Genomic DNA, 19,274 nt, shown 5'->3' with positions numbered 1-19,274 from the left:
GGCACCCAAAAAAAAGTGGCCCACCCCATGCCTCAAAAAAGTGGCCCATCTCTCGCCTCAAAAAAGTGACCCTCAAACCATCATCCGTGAATCGTGTCAATTCACGACTTTACAGAAAATGCTATCCCAAAAACTCAAACCTGGATAAATTGCCCTTTGCAATACTGTGGCCAACTTTTCAAAATGGCTTTGCAGGACACTATAGGCGCGGAGGATCAAAAATGGTTTGTAGCACGTGAGATGTTATACAGCATCATTTGTTCAAACCAACATATGGAAACTTTTGTTTACATATGACTGTTGTGATGTTTAAATGTCCTGTCCTCTCTGTGTGCAGAGCAGTTGACCATTGACTGATGACTGCACACCTAGTGCACATTATTTTATAGGCTTAGCCATTCTTGTATGTCACATGTATTTTAGACCTGGCCGTTTCAGGTATGTTTTTGGTCTCTTTTTGCCATAATGTGTCCATGGGTGTGTAATACATTAAAGGGGGCATTAATGCCTGTGCCCACCGGACTCGGGCCACACCACAACTCCAGGGGGAACCTGAGGCAAAATCGTGTTGGCCCGGCAGCCTTATCCGCCAGAGAGAGAGTGTGGTTGTGTGTGCATGGCAGAGAGGGGGTGGGCCTTATGATTTGAGTACTTAGCATAGCATACATTGTCCATATCTCGTGTGCTGTGAGCACATGGGCATTTGATGACATTACCTAGGAAGACAGAAAACAATTTCTCTATGCATAAGATGTTTTATCAAAATTGTTTACTGAAAATTTAGCAGAAGTTAACAAACCAACTACTCATTAGTGCTCCTCTTATTGCATCCAGTCAGACTGCTTGACTAACATTATTCGTATTGTCAAAACTTAAAACATCCAGCAATCAGTGGTTGAAGTGTATAAAAATAAGTAGTAGAAATATGTTCCCTACTGGCCTGCACCGCTCCCCACAACAAACCCCATCTCCGAGATGCTGAGAGTACGGCAAGCTGTGGCAGTCACCCAGATGGGCTGACTGCCACAAGTCATGGAGGTAACTGCACAGTTGGTTTGGGAAGGCAACGCCTCATGTCAAAGTCCCAGGCACGGGCTTGAGACTCATGATTTGAATGGATACTCTACATCCACACGCTGCGTGATCTTTGGCATACCACTTTACCTCCCTGGGCCTCATTGATTGCTTTCCAGATCACGAATGGGATGTACATGTACTCCCCCTTTAAAACAGGTCCATGTGAGGTCTAGGTGTTTAACTGCCAGTATAGGGTAAGTGCACAGCCGTGCAGAAAACTCCCCCCATTTCCGAAGCAAGACTTCTGCAGCGTAAACAGGATTTTCCATCTGCTTGTGAGGACCAGAACAGCTTCTGTCTTTAATTAAGAAGTGACTTAACCCCATTGGCACCCCGCACAATACAAACCCCAAAACACATGTGTCTTCTGTTTAGGGAAGCGCGCAGTGTATTGAAAGTGCAAGTTTCAACTTCTTCCTACACTTTTATTTTAAAATGTGGGCAGAAACCAGGCCCCAGGGACTCTCCCAAATACAAATGATTTCAGACCGGCCACGGGCCGAGTAGCCGATGGGCCAATCCAACCTAGTTCAGGTGAAAGGTTTTTTTCAAAACTTTTTAAACCCACCATAACTGTCTTGGTATTGTGAAAACATGACTAAATGCTCCAACCACAAGGTTGTCAGGATTAAACTGCACTGATGATCCCTAATAAGGGTGAAACCAGGTATGCAGTTGTCCTGGCAGCCATGCAAATGTCTGTCTTGGACTGAGCAAGCTATGCATAAAGAAGCACTGCCCTCTTACAATTTCCTAGAGAAAAAGGTTTGCATTTGGGCTAATTTGCATTCCCACAATGCCTGGCTGTTGTGGCTCAGAACTGGGGGTGAACTTCCAGCGATGGGTTGTGCAATGTTTAACTGATGTCTACTAGGTGGTGTTGTGGAACGTGTGACTTGGCTCAAATGGACTTTCCTAAAAACCCAAAAAACAATTCAAGGGTTGATTTAGACTGAGATTCCATGTGCGTTTAAACCTCAGATGAAATGAAAATGCATGCTCCAAGCCCATGATCAGTCAAGCAGTCCACTGCAAAGGGTTTGATGGGCCGCAAGTAGCTTGAGGGCTGTATGATGAGTATTGAAGGAAAATGTGCCTGGGACATCAACGTGGAAACGGGGCAGCCAGTGAATGGCTAACTAGAACAGACCTATCCCATTATACTCACTGTGCTATGCACGCAGCACAGAGTTCTTGACTAACCTAACCCACCCCCACTCTTTCTGAGAATGGGGATACCATGTAAATGTCAGAGATGTTCTGTATGAATCTCAATATCACATATGAATTGAATTGTACAACATGCATCATTATTCATCACACATCTCTCTGAACAGTATAACTTTCTCAGGTTTATCCTGGCGGACATCTTGAAGAATGGCCCTGTGTACAGGTTCCATGTTTTTAGAGACAAACGACTTACCAAGTTCAACTGAAGATGATTTTTATTACTGCTTCTTATATTTGGACTTTTGCCGTGGTACCATATATATTAAGAAAACATATTCGATTTTTAATTGACACTCATGCAATAGCCTGCTATCTCTGACAAAAAAATGTAGTTTTATTAAGTGATCATTTTGTACATGAACGCATTTTCACTTGAAGATTGTTGTTGCATATTCAGTTTTCAAATATACACATTTAGGTACAATTTCGATTAAGAAAAAGGTGCATATTGTAGGCAGGAGGAATTGCTGTGCATGCCGGGATAGTAATTCTAAAATATGTGTAGCTTGAAGATAACAGCTTTCGGTTTTAAGAAGCCTCATAGTGTGGCATCCATTAAGCGGAAATGGCGGGATTTTGAGATAGTGCTTCGAGATTAAAATATCAAGCGTATTTTTGCAGACAATGCAGGAAGACAGGACATGTGTGCTAAGTATAGAGAAGTAAAGACCATACGCGTATTTAGTTAAAATTTAGATTGTACCTCAAGTGAGGTATCGTGATTATAGATGAAAGTGTTTGGAAATTGGTGTGTGTGTGTGGAGCTTGTGTTTACACAAATGTATTGGAGATTTGGGTTGCGTCTACCACCATTCCTCCTTGATTGTTATAAAGAAAGGTGTTGCTTGAGCACTGGACTTGAGAAATTGAGAAAAAAAACTTTAATGAAACCATATGTAACAAATCCAGGTCTGGAATATTAGGAAACTCAATCCGACGTTACGGATCTGTGGTGGAAAAAAATGTTTTTGGTTCAAGAAAGAGCTTCCTAGCACAATATATTATTTTTTTAAAATGTGAAAATAGCACTGCACATGGCGGATTTCTATGGACATGAACATAAAGTGGCTTGCGCGTGTGCAGCTCCTCTGGATTGAAATGCTTATCTGATGCGTACTGTATATGTTGGGCAGTTTAGGACAGTTGCTATCCACATGGGACTGGACTATTTCTTGCAAAGTGTCACCTTGTTAAGACGGTAGTCAGAATTGCGCAGCAGGGAGATGTCTGAGACCACATATAGACGGTAGTCAGAATTGCGCAGCATGGAGATGTCTGAGACCACATATAGACGGTAGTCAGAATTGCGCAGCATGGAGATGTCTGAGACCACATATAGACGGTAGTCAGAATTGCGCAGCATGGAGATGTCTGAGACCACATATAGACGGTAGTCAGAATTGCGCAGCATGGAGATGTCTGAGACCACATATGACAACCTCAGGCTTTTTGTATAAGAAATGTTCTGTATGGGCTATACCTCTCTACGGGGTTGTCGATCTGTGCAGGAGATTTTAGGACTCGGTCTGAGCTCAAACCGTAATGTATAGAAGTTTAGGAAAGCAGATGGACTGCACATGCGTTGGTCCCCCTTTTGTTTTACCAGCTCTGCTAAACTGCTGAGGGAGTAGAATGTGAACCTTCGGCCAGTGACGAAATAATTGCAAAATTCTTTCTCATGCTAACGCATTGGTAAGTAAAAAGTTAATCTTTGCATTTTGGGATCGCAGATACAGTGGATATTTATTTAGCCAGGCTACTTGATAATTATGCATAGTCGTTATTAGATCAGTGTAATCTTTGCATTTTGGGATCCCAAATACAGTGGATATTTATTTATCCAGGCTACTTGATAATTATGCATAGTCGTCATTAGATCGGTGTAATCTTTGCATTTTGAAATCCCAGATACAGTGGATATGTATTAAGCCAGGCTACTTGATAATAATGCGTAGTTGTCATTAGACCGGTGTAATCTTTGCATTTTGGGATCCCAGATACAGTGGATATGTATTTAGCCAGGCTACTTGATACTTATGTGTAGTTGTCATTAGATCGATGTAATATTTGCATTTTGGGATCCCAGATACAGTGGATATGTATTTAGCCAGTCTACTTGATAATTATGCGTAGTCGTCATTAGATCAGTGTAATCTTTGCATTTTGGGATCCCAGATACAGTGGATATTCATTTAGCCAATCTACTTGATAATTATGCATAGGCGTCATTAGATCAGTGTAATCTTTGCATTTTGGGATCCCAGATCAGTGGATATTTATTTAGCCAGGCTACTTGATAATTATGCATAGTCGTCATTAGATCAGTGTAATCTTTGCATTTTGGGAACCCAGATACAGTGGATATTTATTTAGCCAGTCTACTTGATAATTATGCATAGTCGTCATTAGATCAGTGTAATCTTTGCATTTTGGGATCCCAGATACAGTGGATATTTATTTAGCCACGCTACTTGATAATTATGCATAGTCGTCATTAGATCAGTGTAATCTTTGCATTTTGGGATCCCAGATACAGTGGATATTTATTTAGCCAGGCTACTTGATAATTATGCATAGTCGTCATTAGATCAGTGTAATCTTTGCATTTTGGGATCCCAGATACAGTGGATATTTATTTAGCCAGTCTACTTGATAATTATGCATAGTCGTCATTAGATCAGTGTAATCTTTGCATTTTGGGATCCCAGATACAGTGGATATTTATTTAGCCAGGCTACTTGATAATTATGCATAGTCGTCATTAGATCAGTGTAATCTTTGCATTTTGGGATCCCAGATACAGTGGATATTTATTTAGCCAGGCTACTTGATAATTATGCATAGTCGTCATTAGATCAGTGTAATCTTTGCATTTTGGGATCCCAGATACAGTGGATATTTATTTAGCCAGGCTACTTGATAATTATGCATAGTCGTCATTAGATCAGTGTAATCTTTGCATTTTGGGATCCCAGATACAGTGGATATTTATTTAGCCAGGCTACTTGATAATTATGCATAGTCGTCATTAGATCAGTGTAATCTTTGCATTTTGGGATCCCAGATACAGTGGATATTTATTTAGCCAGGCTACTTGATAATTATGCATAGTCGTCATTAGATCAGTGTAATCTTTGCATTTTGGGATCCCAGATACAGTGGATATTTATTTAGCCAGGCTACTTGATAATTATGCATAGTCGTCATTAGATCAGTGTAATCTTTGCATTTTGGGATCCCAGATACAGTGGATATTTATTTAGCCAGTCTACTTAATAATTATGCATGGTCGTCATTCGATCAGTGTAATCTTTGCATTTTGGGATCCCAGATACAGCGGATATTTATTTAGCCAGGCTACTTGATAATTATGCATAGTCGTCATTAGATCAGTGTAATCTTTGCATTTTGGGATCCCAAATACAGCGGATATTTATTTAGCCAGGCTACTTGATAATTATGCATAGTCGTTATTAGATCAGTGTAATCTTTGCATTTTGGGATCCCAAATACAGTGGATATTTATTTATCCAGGCTACTTGATAATTATGCATAGTCGTCATTAGATCGGTGTAATCTTTGCATTTTGGGATCCCAGATACAGTGGATATGTATTTAGCCAGGCTACTTGATACTTATGTGTAGTTGTCATTAGATCAATGTAATATTTGCATTTTGGGATCCCAGATACAGTGGATATGTATTTAGCCAGTCTACTTGATAATTTTGCATAGTCGTCATTAGATCAGTGTAATCTTTGCATTTTGGGATCCCAGATACAGTGGATATTTATTTAGCCAGTCTACTTGATAATTATGCATAGTCGTCATTAGATCAGTGTAATCTTTGCATTTTGGGATCCCAGATACAGTGGATATTTATTTAGCCAGGCTACTTGATAATTATGCATAGTCGTCATTAGATCAGTGTAATCTTTGCATTTTGGGATCCCAAATACAGTGGATATTTATTTAGCCAGGCTACTAGATAATTATGCACAGTCATTATTAGATCAGTGTAATCTTTGCATTTTGGGATCCCAGATACAGTGGATATTTATTTATCCAGGCTACTTGATAATTATGCGTAGTCGTCATTAGATCGGTGTAATCTTTGCATTTTGAAATCCCAGATACAGTGGATATGTATTAAGCCAGGCTACTTGATAATAATGCGTAGTTGTCATTAGACCGGTGTAATCTTTGCATTTTGGGATCCCAGATACAGTGGATATGTATTTAGCCAGGCTACTTGATACTTATGTGTAGTTGTCATTAGATCGATGTAATATTTGCATTTTGGGATCCCAGATACAGTGGATATGTATTTAGCCAGTCTACTTGATAATTATGCATAGTCGTCATTAGATCAGTGTAATCTTTGCATTTTGGGATCCCAGATACAGTGGATATTTATTTAGCCAGGCTACTTGATAATTATGCATAGTCGTCATTAGATCAGTGTAATCTTTGCATTTTGGGATCCCAAATACAGTGGATATTTATTTAGCCAGGCTACTTGATAATTATGTATAGTCGTTATTAGATCAGTGTAATCTTTGCATTTTGGGATCCCAAATACAGTGGATATTTATTTATCCAGGCTACTTGATAATTATGCATAGTCGTCATTAGATCGGTGTAATCTTTGCATTTTGGGATCTCAGATACAGTGGATATGTATTTAGCCAGGCTACCTGATACTTATGCGTAGTCGTCATTAAATCGGTGTAATCTTTGCATTTTGAAATCCCAGATACAGTGGATATGTATTAAGCCAGACTACTTGATAATAATGCGTAGTTGTCATTAGACCGGTGTAATCTTTGCATTTTGGGATCCCAGATACAGTGGATATGTATTTAGCCAGTCTACTTGATAATTATGCATAGTCGTCATTAGATCAGTGTAATCTTTGCATTTTGGGATCCCAGATACAGTGGATATGTATTTAGCCAGGCTACTTGATAATTATGCCTAGTCGTCATTAAATCAGTGTTTGACAAATTAAGACCCAAGGCACTGATTCTACACTAAAAGAATTCCTTATGACCCCTGCAGCTGAAAAATGCTGCCACGAGAGCAACTACACAGATTTATCATCTAGTCTGGGAAACATGCACAGAGAATGTCTCAATGATTGGACCACTGTTTGCTTAATTATGAATTCACTTAATGTTTGCCTTTAGCAGGGCTTGGGAAAGTCTGTCGGCCACTGCATAAGTGCATAAGATTCACAGTTACTTGGAAATTATTTTACCAAAGTGCAGGTGCAATAGATTCTTTTAATTATCAGTAGAGAGAGGATGTTAAGATTTTTAACTATGGACCTGTGCTTAACATATTGTTTGAATCTTAAGAAGATTTTCAAAGAGGACGCACATTCAAATAATGGAACTTATAGTAGCATGTCCTTTTGGCCACACTAGCTCACCTAAATAATTAATATATGATTTTGCCCCATGTCATGAAGTTATCTTAATGTCATTACGCAGTAAGTCTTGCCATCCTCTGAATATGTATTCTTAGCTTGGCACAAGGCTCATCCAATTGTGGGGATGCATAGAAAAGTTTAAGAGTTTCACACATCCTAAGAACAGGAATGGTACTGATATGTGCTTGAGTGAAACAAGTCTAACCTGTCCTAAAAAGTTTTGATATCTCTGGACTAAGCAATGCTTTAAAAAAAATGTCCTAAAAAGTGTTGATATCTCTGGACTAAGCAATGCTTTTAAAACATGTTGTTAGACTAGTTTTGAGATCTCCAAAAAAGTTGTACAGCAGTCCTAGCTCTAAAGACTCTAAACGAAGCCATGTTTTTTTGTTATCAATGATTTCATCTAGTGACCTATGGTTAACAAAGTGTAAGATGGACAGTGTTTATACTACCTTGAAGAGATGCTGCAAATTGAGAACCAAGGCTCAAGACTAAACGTAATACATTCTGAAGAGGTGGTGTTAGCATGGTCTAAGTGGAACTTGTCCCGATGTTATATGCAATGCTAATATCATCAGATGCTGAGATTAACTCATCTGATCATTTTCTTGAAGATATTTTGATTATCTGCTCTGAAATGAATAACATCTTGATGTCATTTGAAGTGGTGATGTTAATTGTGAGTCATATAATATCAGCCTTAAAGATAATAATGTTAGCATGGGATGTGGGGTACCCAACTCAAATGTATCATGAAAAGGTGATTTACGTCTGATAGGGACTAGCTCAGTGTACATTTCGTTTTCTTTTGAAGATTATAACCAAAGAAGGACGTTTGGCTTGATCAGGACTGAGGCAAGGCTATAATTCTCCAATGGATTTCTTCCACTGTGTTGAAGTTAACATAGTCTGAAACAACCCCAGTTTACATTTCACCTAAAGACTTGATCTTGATATTAACTACAGTTTATTAGGTTTTCGATGTCCACACACCCAAAGAAGAAAGATAGTGTTAGATTGGTTTGAAATAAACTGAATCTAACCTCTCTTGGTTTGTGAATGTTGTCATAGTCTGAATGAGCCAGCCTTGACATCAGAAGAGGTGTTGTTTACATGATAGTGGTTGTTGCTAAAATATTTCTAGAGTTAAGAAAACCCTCAGATGAAGGTAATGCTAACAAAGGCATAAACAAACCCGTTTTGCGAATAGATGGTGCTTGTACATTCTGGTGCAAGGGCACCTAGTTGTCTCCTGAATAGGGACCATCATAGCAAGCAACAGAGGGGATGCTAGCTTTCTTTGAGGTGACATAGCCTAGTTAGAGCTCTCCTACAGAGAAGGTATTCACAAGTGTCCAGTGGGTCTCTAGGCGTCACAGAGAAGGTCTTTAAATCCAACTCTTTTACATTTCTATAGCGAGCCTGGAATTGCTGGCCCCCATTCCCACATACATCCTTCAATGTTACTTGAAATCAGAGGTGAAGTAGGACACTGGATATTCCATGGTGTCAATTCCCAGGACACGGCAAGTGCTTATCAGCTGCAGACGAGCCTTCTCCCGGGTCTCACTGGCACAGGCCACATTGCAGAATGGCTCCTCATATTCACTAGAGATCATGTCATCATCTAGCATGTTCAGCCGGATCACACCTTTCTTGTGAAGGGATTTCAGGGTCTCCATACTGGCTGTGGTCTTCAGCGCCCAAAGGTGCAGAGAAACTACACACATGACACCCACTAAGTAGGTCCGTGGCCGGGCATGATGCACTGGCATCAATGGTGGCACACTACATGCCACCATGACACTGGCCAGCATGATGTCCTCTCCATAGATCTCCTGTATCCAATCACGCAGGTAGAATCCTCCCATCCGCGGGTTGATCTCAATCAGCTTGGGCCCTGTTGGCGTCATCTTCAGTTCCACATTGAATACACCATTTGCCAGCCCACAGCCAAGGCAACATTGGTAGGCAGCTGTCACCAGTTGGGCTTCTTTGTCTGGTGGGAGGTATGTGGGCATGCAAGCAGCTGTCTCAGTGAAGTAGGGTACCCTGGTAGGGCCATTGTCAGAGACGAAGGCTGCCATCAACCGGCCATCATAGATGATGATGTCGACATCATGTTCCGTACCAGAGACATATTCCATCAACAGCATAGCATTGCCCCAGCCCAACCCGATACCAGGGTAGTCAGTATCTTCTTTCAGGTCACTTGAGATCTTTTCATAGTGTTGATGGCACTGCTCAAGATTCTCCACAAGTTTTACACCTACTGCTCCAGCCCCAAACTCCAGTTTCATTACACCTGGAAAGCTAATGTAGTGAGAGGCCTTTTCTACATCGGAGTGGCTCTCCAAGTGACAGCAGGGTACAGCAAAGGGAGCTGCGGTGGTCAAGCAGGCACTGTCTTCCTTGTGATGGAGCAGGTGGAGGTGGGTGCGACTCTTCTGCTTTGAAATGCGCATGGCAGATACTGGACTGCAGCGGAGGCATAGCTGCTCACATACTAGGGCGGTGAGAACCATGCAGTCATCCCAGAAAGAGAGGCATCCATCTAGCTGTATACTATGGCCGCGCACCATCTCAACTATCCACTGGGCATGTTCCTCGTCCCTCTTGTGATCAGTGACGTCGTAGTGGATGAAGTTGTGCACAATGCATGAAGCAAAGTGGTTTGGATCTGACTCAATTAAGTGGACCTGAAGGTAGAAAAATGTTTCAGTGTTAATATAAATCCATTGCATCATGTATCTGTTCATTAATCCATCAATGCATCCAATTGAAACCCATACTTCAGTAGTGCAAACCCTTTATTCAGTGATCCGAACAACTATTCACACTCTCATTCATCTATCCAGCTTCTCATCAAAAGAACCATACACATTCTAATGCCAAAGTGGAGACCGTATTCCCTCTTCTGTTTGTCATTAAACCCTCGAAGACATGCCCGGCCATCCAAGCATAACTTGTTCTTTAACTAACATTAAATAATCATCTTTCAGGGGGGCTAGATCCTGCCATCGTTCGAGCCCTGCTAGATCATATCTTGCAACAACAAAAATTGATACTGCTGTCCCCTTTAACTTTTATACTATTTACGCTTTCCAAACTATTTCTGAGATACAGTGACTAAACAACTAAAGATTCAATTGGACACGTACCAGCTGCTACAGCCAATCCAATATGGCTACTCTAGGTCTTTCACCACACTGGCCAGAGAGGGCCCTCGTAGGCCGGCCATCATGGCCTCCAGTGTCCCTATGGGCCCAAGATGCTGTCTTGATCACGCTAGTAATGTCTAATTCCACTCTATGTTCCCAAAGCAAACTTCTTTCAAGATCATTTAGCTGTATTGCCTTTTGGCATCCCACACCCCTTCTTTCTATTTAGTGCTCCTCCAACAGTATCCTCTCTTCTGCCAGGCATGCAGACATCAAAAGCACCCCCTTTTGGCAGTGTGCAGTCAATCTATTCTCTGCTATCCTGACTTACCCCACCTCTCAGAAAATGGGGGTCAGCTCAAATGTAGTTGATTTTCTCTGTGTCTCGTTCTGTTATTTTTAGTCAATCGAAACCTTAGGCAACTTCAAACCACAGAAGAACCTTTGTTCTCTGTGTGGTGGTCTTCGTGGCTACACAGCGCACTCCATAAAGGCGATCTCTCAGAACTAAACAACTATGACCTTCAACATTTTGAGTAAAAAAACAAACTTGAATTATCAATAGTCAATACGAAATTACATCTGAATTCTTCCTCACTATTTTATCAACAAACAAACTGACATACATAAAGTGATCCTGTTGACCTTACATGTCGGAACACCTGACCTCCATCTTACTTCCTTAACAGGTTTGCCCAGCCAATCATACACACGTGATACCCAGATCTGCATCACTGTTTATAAAACTTGTTTCCAATCAAAATGTCAGTAATAATGCAATCCTCTGTTTATGGAGGGACACGCTTACTGGGGTGCCTGCCTCCTAGAACATCCCTGTGAGCATTCTTGTCCCCTGAAAGTGCGCGTAGAGTCAACAATTCTCTCAATCAACTTCCAACTGACCAAACTAAAATGCAACCTCCATCTGTTCCCAAGAGGGCAATGCATGGGCAGCGTGGCTTCTAATGAGACAATCATGGCGTGACTACTGTAACGGCTTCTACAGTGGAGCAATAACTACACAGCTTCAACTTGCACAAAATGCTGCGACAAGGTTGCTCAATGGACGCTGTGCAATTTCTAACAAATATGACGTAAGATTGGGAAACATGCTAACCTGAAGAACACAATGCTACACTTTATTCTATTTGGGATGAGTTTCCTTTCTCTGTCAATTTCCCATCTGATTTAATGCCACCATAAAATGCTCGACACGATTTCATACGTTAGTATTTTGTTTTGTTTTTCGTTATCTGTAGGGTGCATTGTAGCTAACACCTCAGATATGTACCCTCTGTGGGCTAAATATATACATGGATAGTACACCCTAGAACATGTGTAGCAATATAGTATACATATGTGTAGATGGAGCAAACAGAACTATGTGACTCACCAACTGTTGTCAGTTAGTTCCGAACTCTGAACTTTATCTTTTGATTAGCAACACTTTTCTTAGTGTCCTCGAGATGTGGCCGTAGGAATTTTGACTTCAAGTTCCAGCATGCACTTTTTTTGTTCCCTCACCATTGACTACATTTGCTAAGGCTGATTATAGTTGTAGTCCAAAACCATCTGGAGAGCCAAAGGTTGAAGACTCCTGCTCTAGGAACTGTCATAGAAGAGTGATCAGCAGAAGACTTGGGGGCTGGTAAAAGTTCACTATCAGTTTTTTTATCACACCAAGGAGGGTGGGTATCAGAGTAAGAAACACTCTGGTCTTTGCGAAACCTCTTAGGCTGGTGGTCCTCGGTCCTTCGCTTCCCCCATCCCTTCTTCAGCGACCTTCCTGGGCGGCAAACAGTCACTCATAGACTCTGGGATTTATAGTGCCAAAGACCTCTTTCTTAAATGAGTGTCTTTCTTGGCTGGTGCAGGGTCATCAGGTTCTCGCGTTGGTCCTCCTGGACTCAGCTTCCAAGCACCACTATCCAGCAACCTTAGGTCGCTCGACAGGGGTCACGTGTCAGAAGCAGCATGCACCGTGAAATCTTCTAGCTCACACGTTGTTCTTCCCAGATTCCCTTACCAAGAACTTCCACTTGGTACCCTTAAGTCTTTTAACGGGGGTCAGGACAAGGGGAAACTGCTGATAAGTGGACCCCAGTCTACAACCATATTTCCCCTCCTGGTTGGGTCAAGCAATCTACTTATTAACTTGACCTATCCTAGGATCGAAGTCCTTACTCAATCACATCAACAATGCCTTCCTCTTCTTTGTTTTTGTTGCACTCTCCTTGTCTGTCATTTCCTTTCTTCCCTATGCCGTCTCCTCTCCACTCATCCCTTCTCCTCCTGTTTCTCTCCTCATCATCTTCCCCCTCCCTCTTCTCCACCTCTTCCGCTTCTCTCTCTTCCACCTCTTCCACCTTGCTGCTTTGTCATGCTCTACTTTCCGCCTGTAACGCCACACTCTGACTTCCACACCACCCATCTGCTTCTGTTTATATAAGACCTCGGGGCTTTGGCTGGCCATCTTTTTGGATTCTTTGCCTGGGTATGATTTCTGATCAACCCCAGACCTCTGTGGGCACGTGCAAACGGGTAAGTACAGGGACTGGGCCATTCTCGTTGAGTGATGCTCGTGAACGTCGCTGTTTCATACACTTGATTCCTTATGGGTGTGAAGCGGCTCACCTGCGGAAGTGGGCCCTCAAGCGACTCTCTTCTTGTTCATGTTATTTTTAACATCATCACTGAACATATCATTCACATGCAATAATAGTGCTCTTAGGGCAGCAGGCGTTCTCCTACACATGTAGCTATGGATGGCAATGTGGAAACTGGTGGATTCCCCTATATACTGCCGCTGTGGTCTGCTGCAGCACAATGGGGGTGGGGGTCCCCAGCCCCTCCCGGATCACCCCATTTCTATTCCCTAGCCTTACACATGTGACTTTGTCAAAAACATTCTCTGGCAGTTCCAGCTATAAGTCTTTCTCCTTTTATTTGCTTTCTTACCACCCTCTAGAACGTTCTGTCATGGTTCTCGCTATCACCATTTCTCCTTTCATTCATCCCGTCAGTGTGCTGTACTAATGTTCTCTCCCTGATCCAGCTTTCAACATTTCTTCTTCTAGTCATTTTCTCAATATGTGCTTTGAACATTCTTTCCCTGTTCCAGCTATTGGGGTTTCTTCTCCGATTCATTTTCTCAATATGCCCTCGGAACATTCCGTCCCTGTTCCACCTACCAGTGTTTCTCCTTTGATTCACTTTCTGACTGGCTATAGGAAGTTTATTCCATATCCGAGAATACACTGTTTCATGGTCAATTTGCCTTCTCACTTTGCTACAGGAACATTCGCTCCCAGTTCCTGCCGCGTGTCTTTTCTCGTTCACATTCCCAATGGAATTTCTAGTACTGGCCGTTGCGGTCTCCCCTCCATACCGTGCCATTTCTCTTTTTCCCTCCCATTACAGCTGTGGGTATCTGCAAACCTTTGCCTGCTAGGGTTGCATTTGCCACTGTCCCTCTGTGCTTTTGTTTGGTTCCTCCCTCTCCCTCTTGGCCTAGAGCTTCTTCTCCGGTGGCTTCAGATGGTCTGTGCATCTGGCATATCCACACCTCCTCTCTCTCACCACGGGTCGGTGAGGTGGCGCCTTTGCCTGCGTCCTGGTTCTTCACATTATTGCTTCCGTGTACAGCTTCGGAATCTGATACCTACTGAGTGCCCAGCTTCACTGGTCTTTGGAGATCCACCACCATCTATCCACTCACACTCGTCCTGCTGCTCTTAAAGAACTCCTCCCTTCACGAGCTTCCTCCTCAATGAGTTCCCCCGATTTTTCTAGTCTGCACTGCCGAACGCCTGCTTATTTCTTTTTTATTTTTTTTTTTTTTATTTACTTGTATTTAATCATAAAAAGATTTTTACAAGAGCGCATTCCAATCTGAATGAAGTCCTTTCATATTTTGTTTGATAAGTGATGCGAGCCTTGCAATTAGATTCGTTGATGGTGCGATCAGACCCCAGCTTCCGGTGTCGCTTTTATTCTTTCCAAGGCCAGGTTCAGAGGTTTTGCAGCAGCCGTGTGCCATCGAGTCTTTTCTCCTGTTATCAGGCGCTTCCACCAGATATCTTTGTTCCCCGCGAGGGATGTGGCCGTTAAAGTGGAGAAATAGGCGATCCTGGCTTGATGAAGAGCCGGACAACGCATCAGTAGATGTTTTATCGATTCAATGTCCTCGCGATTTGCACAGAGTCTACAAGTATTTTTCTCCAAGCTTTTAGAAGAGTTCTCATCAGTAGTTTGTCAGGGTATTTTTGCAGTACACCATCGGTTCTTTCAATTTGTTAGTGTTCATTGGAAGGTGTGCTAGAAGTTTGTACGATGATGCTAAATCAGTCGTGTTGATCCAGTCCCAGCATTCTAGTTTTGTTTTTAACCTAGTTGGGTTTTCCTTCAGTTCTTCTTCGGTACACACTATTAGCTGGAATTTTTGTTTTTGGTCCGCAGCCCACTGATTCATAGTCCGATTGAAACCTTTTTCCAGTTCTGTTGCCATTATTTGATAGATTTCGAGACTCTCAGGGTGAATAATTTTCCTGTATAGCTGAAGAGAGCTATGGTGCACTACTGCCTTTAGAGACAGAAGGCCAAGTTCTCGCCTGATCGGAGCGATCAGGGTCGAGTTAGGTAGACCCAGGACGGCTCTCCATATATGACCTTCCAGTTTTTGCCACAGTAAGGGAGGGATTGAAGGTAAGGCGTCCATGCCATAAGTCAGTGACGGCACAATTTTAGCTTTGTAGTAGTTTATAGCTGGTTGGAGTGAGAACTTTCCATATTTTCGGTCAGCCAATCTCAGCTGTGCTGTCAGATTTTTGGTTTTCGACCATACGATAGCTTGTATGCTGCCAGATTTCTTCGAGCTGTCCAACTGTACTCCCAAATATTTGAAGGAGTCCCCCACTTCAATTTGTGCCTCGTTGAGATGCCACTGAAACCGCTCCTTTTTTTTGATGGCCGTTTTTTTAAAATCATCATCTTTGTTTTGGATTTGTTAATCTCCAGGTTGTTTTCCTGTATGTACGATGACACATTATCCAGTTGACGTTGGAGGCCCACCTGGGTAAGGTCAAGTAGAATTAAGTCATCCGTGTACAACAGTCTCGGGATTGTTGTTGAACCTATTTTAGGTGGGAATGTTCTGATCTTGCTTTGGCTATCGTTGAAGTCTCCCAAAAATGATATAAACAGCGCCGGGGCCAGGGGGCAGCCTTGCTTTACCCCGCGACATGTTTGGATGGATTTTGATGTGAGGCCTGCGTTGTTTAGGCGGACTTTTATGCAAGTGTCACTATGTAGACTGATTATGGGATCCAAGATTGAATTTGGACAGTCCCATGTCTTCAGTTTCGCCCACAGTTTCTGCCTGTCCACTCGGTCGAAAGCTTGAGATAAGTCAACAAAAGCAAGAAAGATTTGAGGGCCACCTTTCAGGACTCTTTCTTTGAGTATGGTCAGACAAATAATGTTTGCGCTGGTGCTTGTGTTTTTCTGAAAACCTGTTTGTAGAGGATCAAAGCAGTTTGCTGAGACCGTCCATTTCCGAAAATGAGACAGAAGGATGGAGGCGAAGATCTTCCCAATAACATCCAGAAGTGCTATCGGCCGATAGTTCACAGGGTCGTCTCTGGAACCTTTTTTGAAAATTGGGACGATCAAAGCTTTTGACCATGATTCCGGTACTGTTCTTTTTTCTCTGCAGAGTTTGAAGATTGCACTTATGAGATTAGACCACTCATCTGGATGTTGTTTTAAATCGCAATTTGCTAAGCCATCCGGTCCGGCTGCTCTTGATGAGTTCAGTTTCATTATTATGAATTTGATGTCACTTACATCTGTCAAATCCACCCATGGTGAGTCCGGAGCTCTAATAAATGCCTCCTTGTTTTCTTCTGGTTGTTGGAACAGATTCGAGAAGTGCATACTCCAGTTTTCTTCTGGAACTGGGTTTATCATGTGCGAGTTTGAGATCTTATTAGGTTTGTTTATCACAGCCCAAAAGTCACGGGATTTTTTGTTGGCTAGTGCCTTCAGCATCTGCTCAGCGTCCGCTTGATATAAAAGGCTTCTTGAATTTTTCAGCCATTGTTTATAGCATCTAGTTTCTACTTTGAGAGTTTCCCAAAGTGATGGTAAATTCCAGCTTCTTGCTTCTCTTCTTTGTTTTCTTAGTGCTCTGCGTTTTACAACCAAAGTTGCATTGTATTAGTGGGTGTGCTGGGTCGACTGCGTATTCAGGTTATTTCTAGGCTTCTTGAAGGCCAGGAGGAGAGGAATGTAGCTCGATCTAGCCACACCATCTTGCAGTGTTGGATCATAGATTAAGGTTGTAAACTGGTCTTTAAGTTTGCAGACATCTGATGCAATCATCCGTAAACGAGTTTGTTGTGAGTTTGTCTCAATTTCTGGAACATAGAATTGCGATACAGTCCCCTTGTGTTTACATTTGAGATTTAGTAAGTTATGGTCGCTGTGTTTTGTTTTGACGACATTGAAGGAGACTATATAGCGATGTGGGGAATCGGAGACAAAGATGTAGTCAAGAGTGGCCGATGATGCATCACGTTCCCAAGTTGGTAGCAAGGTATCTGAATCCGTCACTGAGGACGAATTATGAAGGTTACGAGATTTCATGATTATGTTCCATGCCAAACCCCTATTTAACAAGGTCTAATTTGTAGATAGTTTTCTTTGATTCGGGCTGGACGTTGCGCATTTGGAGTTTAAGTCACCACAGATCATGATATTAAAGGATTTGTAGTTAATAGCGATTTCATCAATTGTGTTGGTTACTTCTTCGCACATGTTCTCAGTTGAAGTCTATTGGGGATTCCAATAGACATTTATTATTGCTACAACATCTTGTGTTCTAGACTTAGTCTTGAGAGTGCTTGGATTCCATGTAGTTAAAACTGCCAGGATTTCGTAAGTCCGCTTTATGACCTTTATGATTGCTACCCCGGAACCAGTCCGGATCGCTGTGAGTAGACCGGATGAAGGGCGGCCAAGTGGTCTCTTATGGGCTGGAGATATTTCGATACAATAGCCATTGAGTGTCAGTTTTTCACGCAGCCAAGTCTCTTGCAAGCATATGATGTCATAACAGCTGAAATCATGGCTCTCAGATTTGGTGAGATGTGCGTGTCCCCTGGTATTCCAAGATGCTATACTTAGAATATTGCTCACTGAAGTTGTTGCAGACGAATGGGATGCGGATATCATCGACTTTGCATCCCCAGGTGATTGCTATTTTTTCTGCCCCGACGTTAGAATACTGCGAAACCAGCTCCATTTGTCCTTCTTTGATGCTTTTTCTGTTTCATGCTGGGTTTGTTTCGTTGCTCTTCTTGCGGACAGGTCCTCAGTCATTGAAGGTCTGCGTTCATGATCGTGGAAACGTAATGATGTAGCTGGTTTTGTGTCTCGATCAGACTTGTGATTTTGTCTCCTCTCTTGTCTGTGTTCAAATCTTTCGTCACTCCTTGACTTGTGTGGCCAATGGGATACTGTTGTTGGACTTTGACCCCGTCTTCCAGATCTGTATAAGTCTTCAGTTCTAGATTTGAACCTGTAGTTCCTTTTTGGGGAAGTTCTGTGGAAATGTCCTGGAGAGTCTTTGGGTATCGCAGTAGGGATCTCGGATAAGTTAAACCCCAAGTGTGCTAATTCCAGGTAGGCGTCATGGGAGAGTTCTTTCAAGGCACGCTGTTTAATGTGCAGATACGCCTTTGCTAGTTTCTTTCTATGATATGGTTCGATTAGTACAAAATCGTCCGATTTTAAGTTTTGCAGGGATTTGGTCTTTTTAAGTGTTTTCAGCACCATATTGCGGTTTCAGACCATATATTGGTCGATTGAGGGTTTTTGTTCGATCTTGAAGAGACGTGTCTCCAATAAAGACGGACCACTATGTCTACCGTGATCGTCCCTTACGCTTCTTGGTGTACGCTTTTTACGGAAACAATTAGGGACTGATTCTGAAGGTTGTTTTAGATGGTCACGAGCCGTCGGATCCGGTACAGGAATGGGGTCTTTTAATTCGGGTTTTTTCCCTTGCGTCACACTGTTAGATACTGCGGTAGGATTGATGGTTTGGACACGATTGCCTTTCATGGCCCCAGGATTCGTTGAATCCTCTTCGGCTCCATCTAGGTGTTGACTTAGGTCCATCATTGAGCTCTGAGCTATAAAATCTTCAACCGATCTCGGAGAGGAAGATGTGCAAATTACTGAGTTGTTAGCACTTTGGGTTGGCTGAGGTAAGATCGTGGTTGCTTTTGCTAGTTCCTTTTGTTTATTTCTCTTTGCCATCAGGGGATCCAGAGCCGACACTGTTTGTTCTCCGTTTCCTCTTAGTTC

The 19,274-nt window shown here is 42.2% G+C and overlaps 1 protein-coding gene across 2 annotated transcripts in view; it reads right to left on the bottom strand.

The window, feature by feature from the left end:
• Positions 1 to 2,504: 2,504 nt before the first annotated feature.
• CARNS1 (carnosine synthase 1) overlaps positions 2,505 to 19,274 on the bottom strand; it is a 240,657-nt gene continuing 223,887 nt past the window's right edge. For both annotated transcript variants that reach the window (XM_069628961.1, XM_069628962.1), the window contains one exon: positions 2,505 to 10,442. In XM_069628961.1, coding sequence (XP_069485062.1) covers positions 9,207 to 10,442 — 1,236 coding nt within the window. In that variant the 3' untranslated portion in view covers positions 2,505 to 9,206. The remainder of the gene's footprint in view (positions 10,443 to 19,274) is intronic.

Source organism: Ambystoma mexicanum, chromosome 12, assembly GCF_040938575.1.
Source record: "Ambystoma mexicanum isolate Mex_15411 chromosome 12, UKY_AmexF1_1, whole genome shotgun sequence".
In the NCBI taxonomy this organism is placed as follows: Eukaryota; Metazoa; Chordata; class Amphibia; order Caudata; family Ambystomatidae; genus Ambystoma; species Ambystoma mexicanum.
Note: the sequence above shows the minus strand (reverse complement) of the source record. Positions and strands in the feature narration are given on the sequence as shown.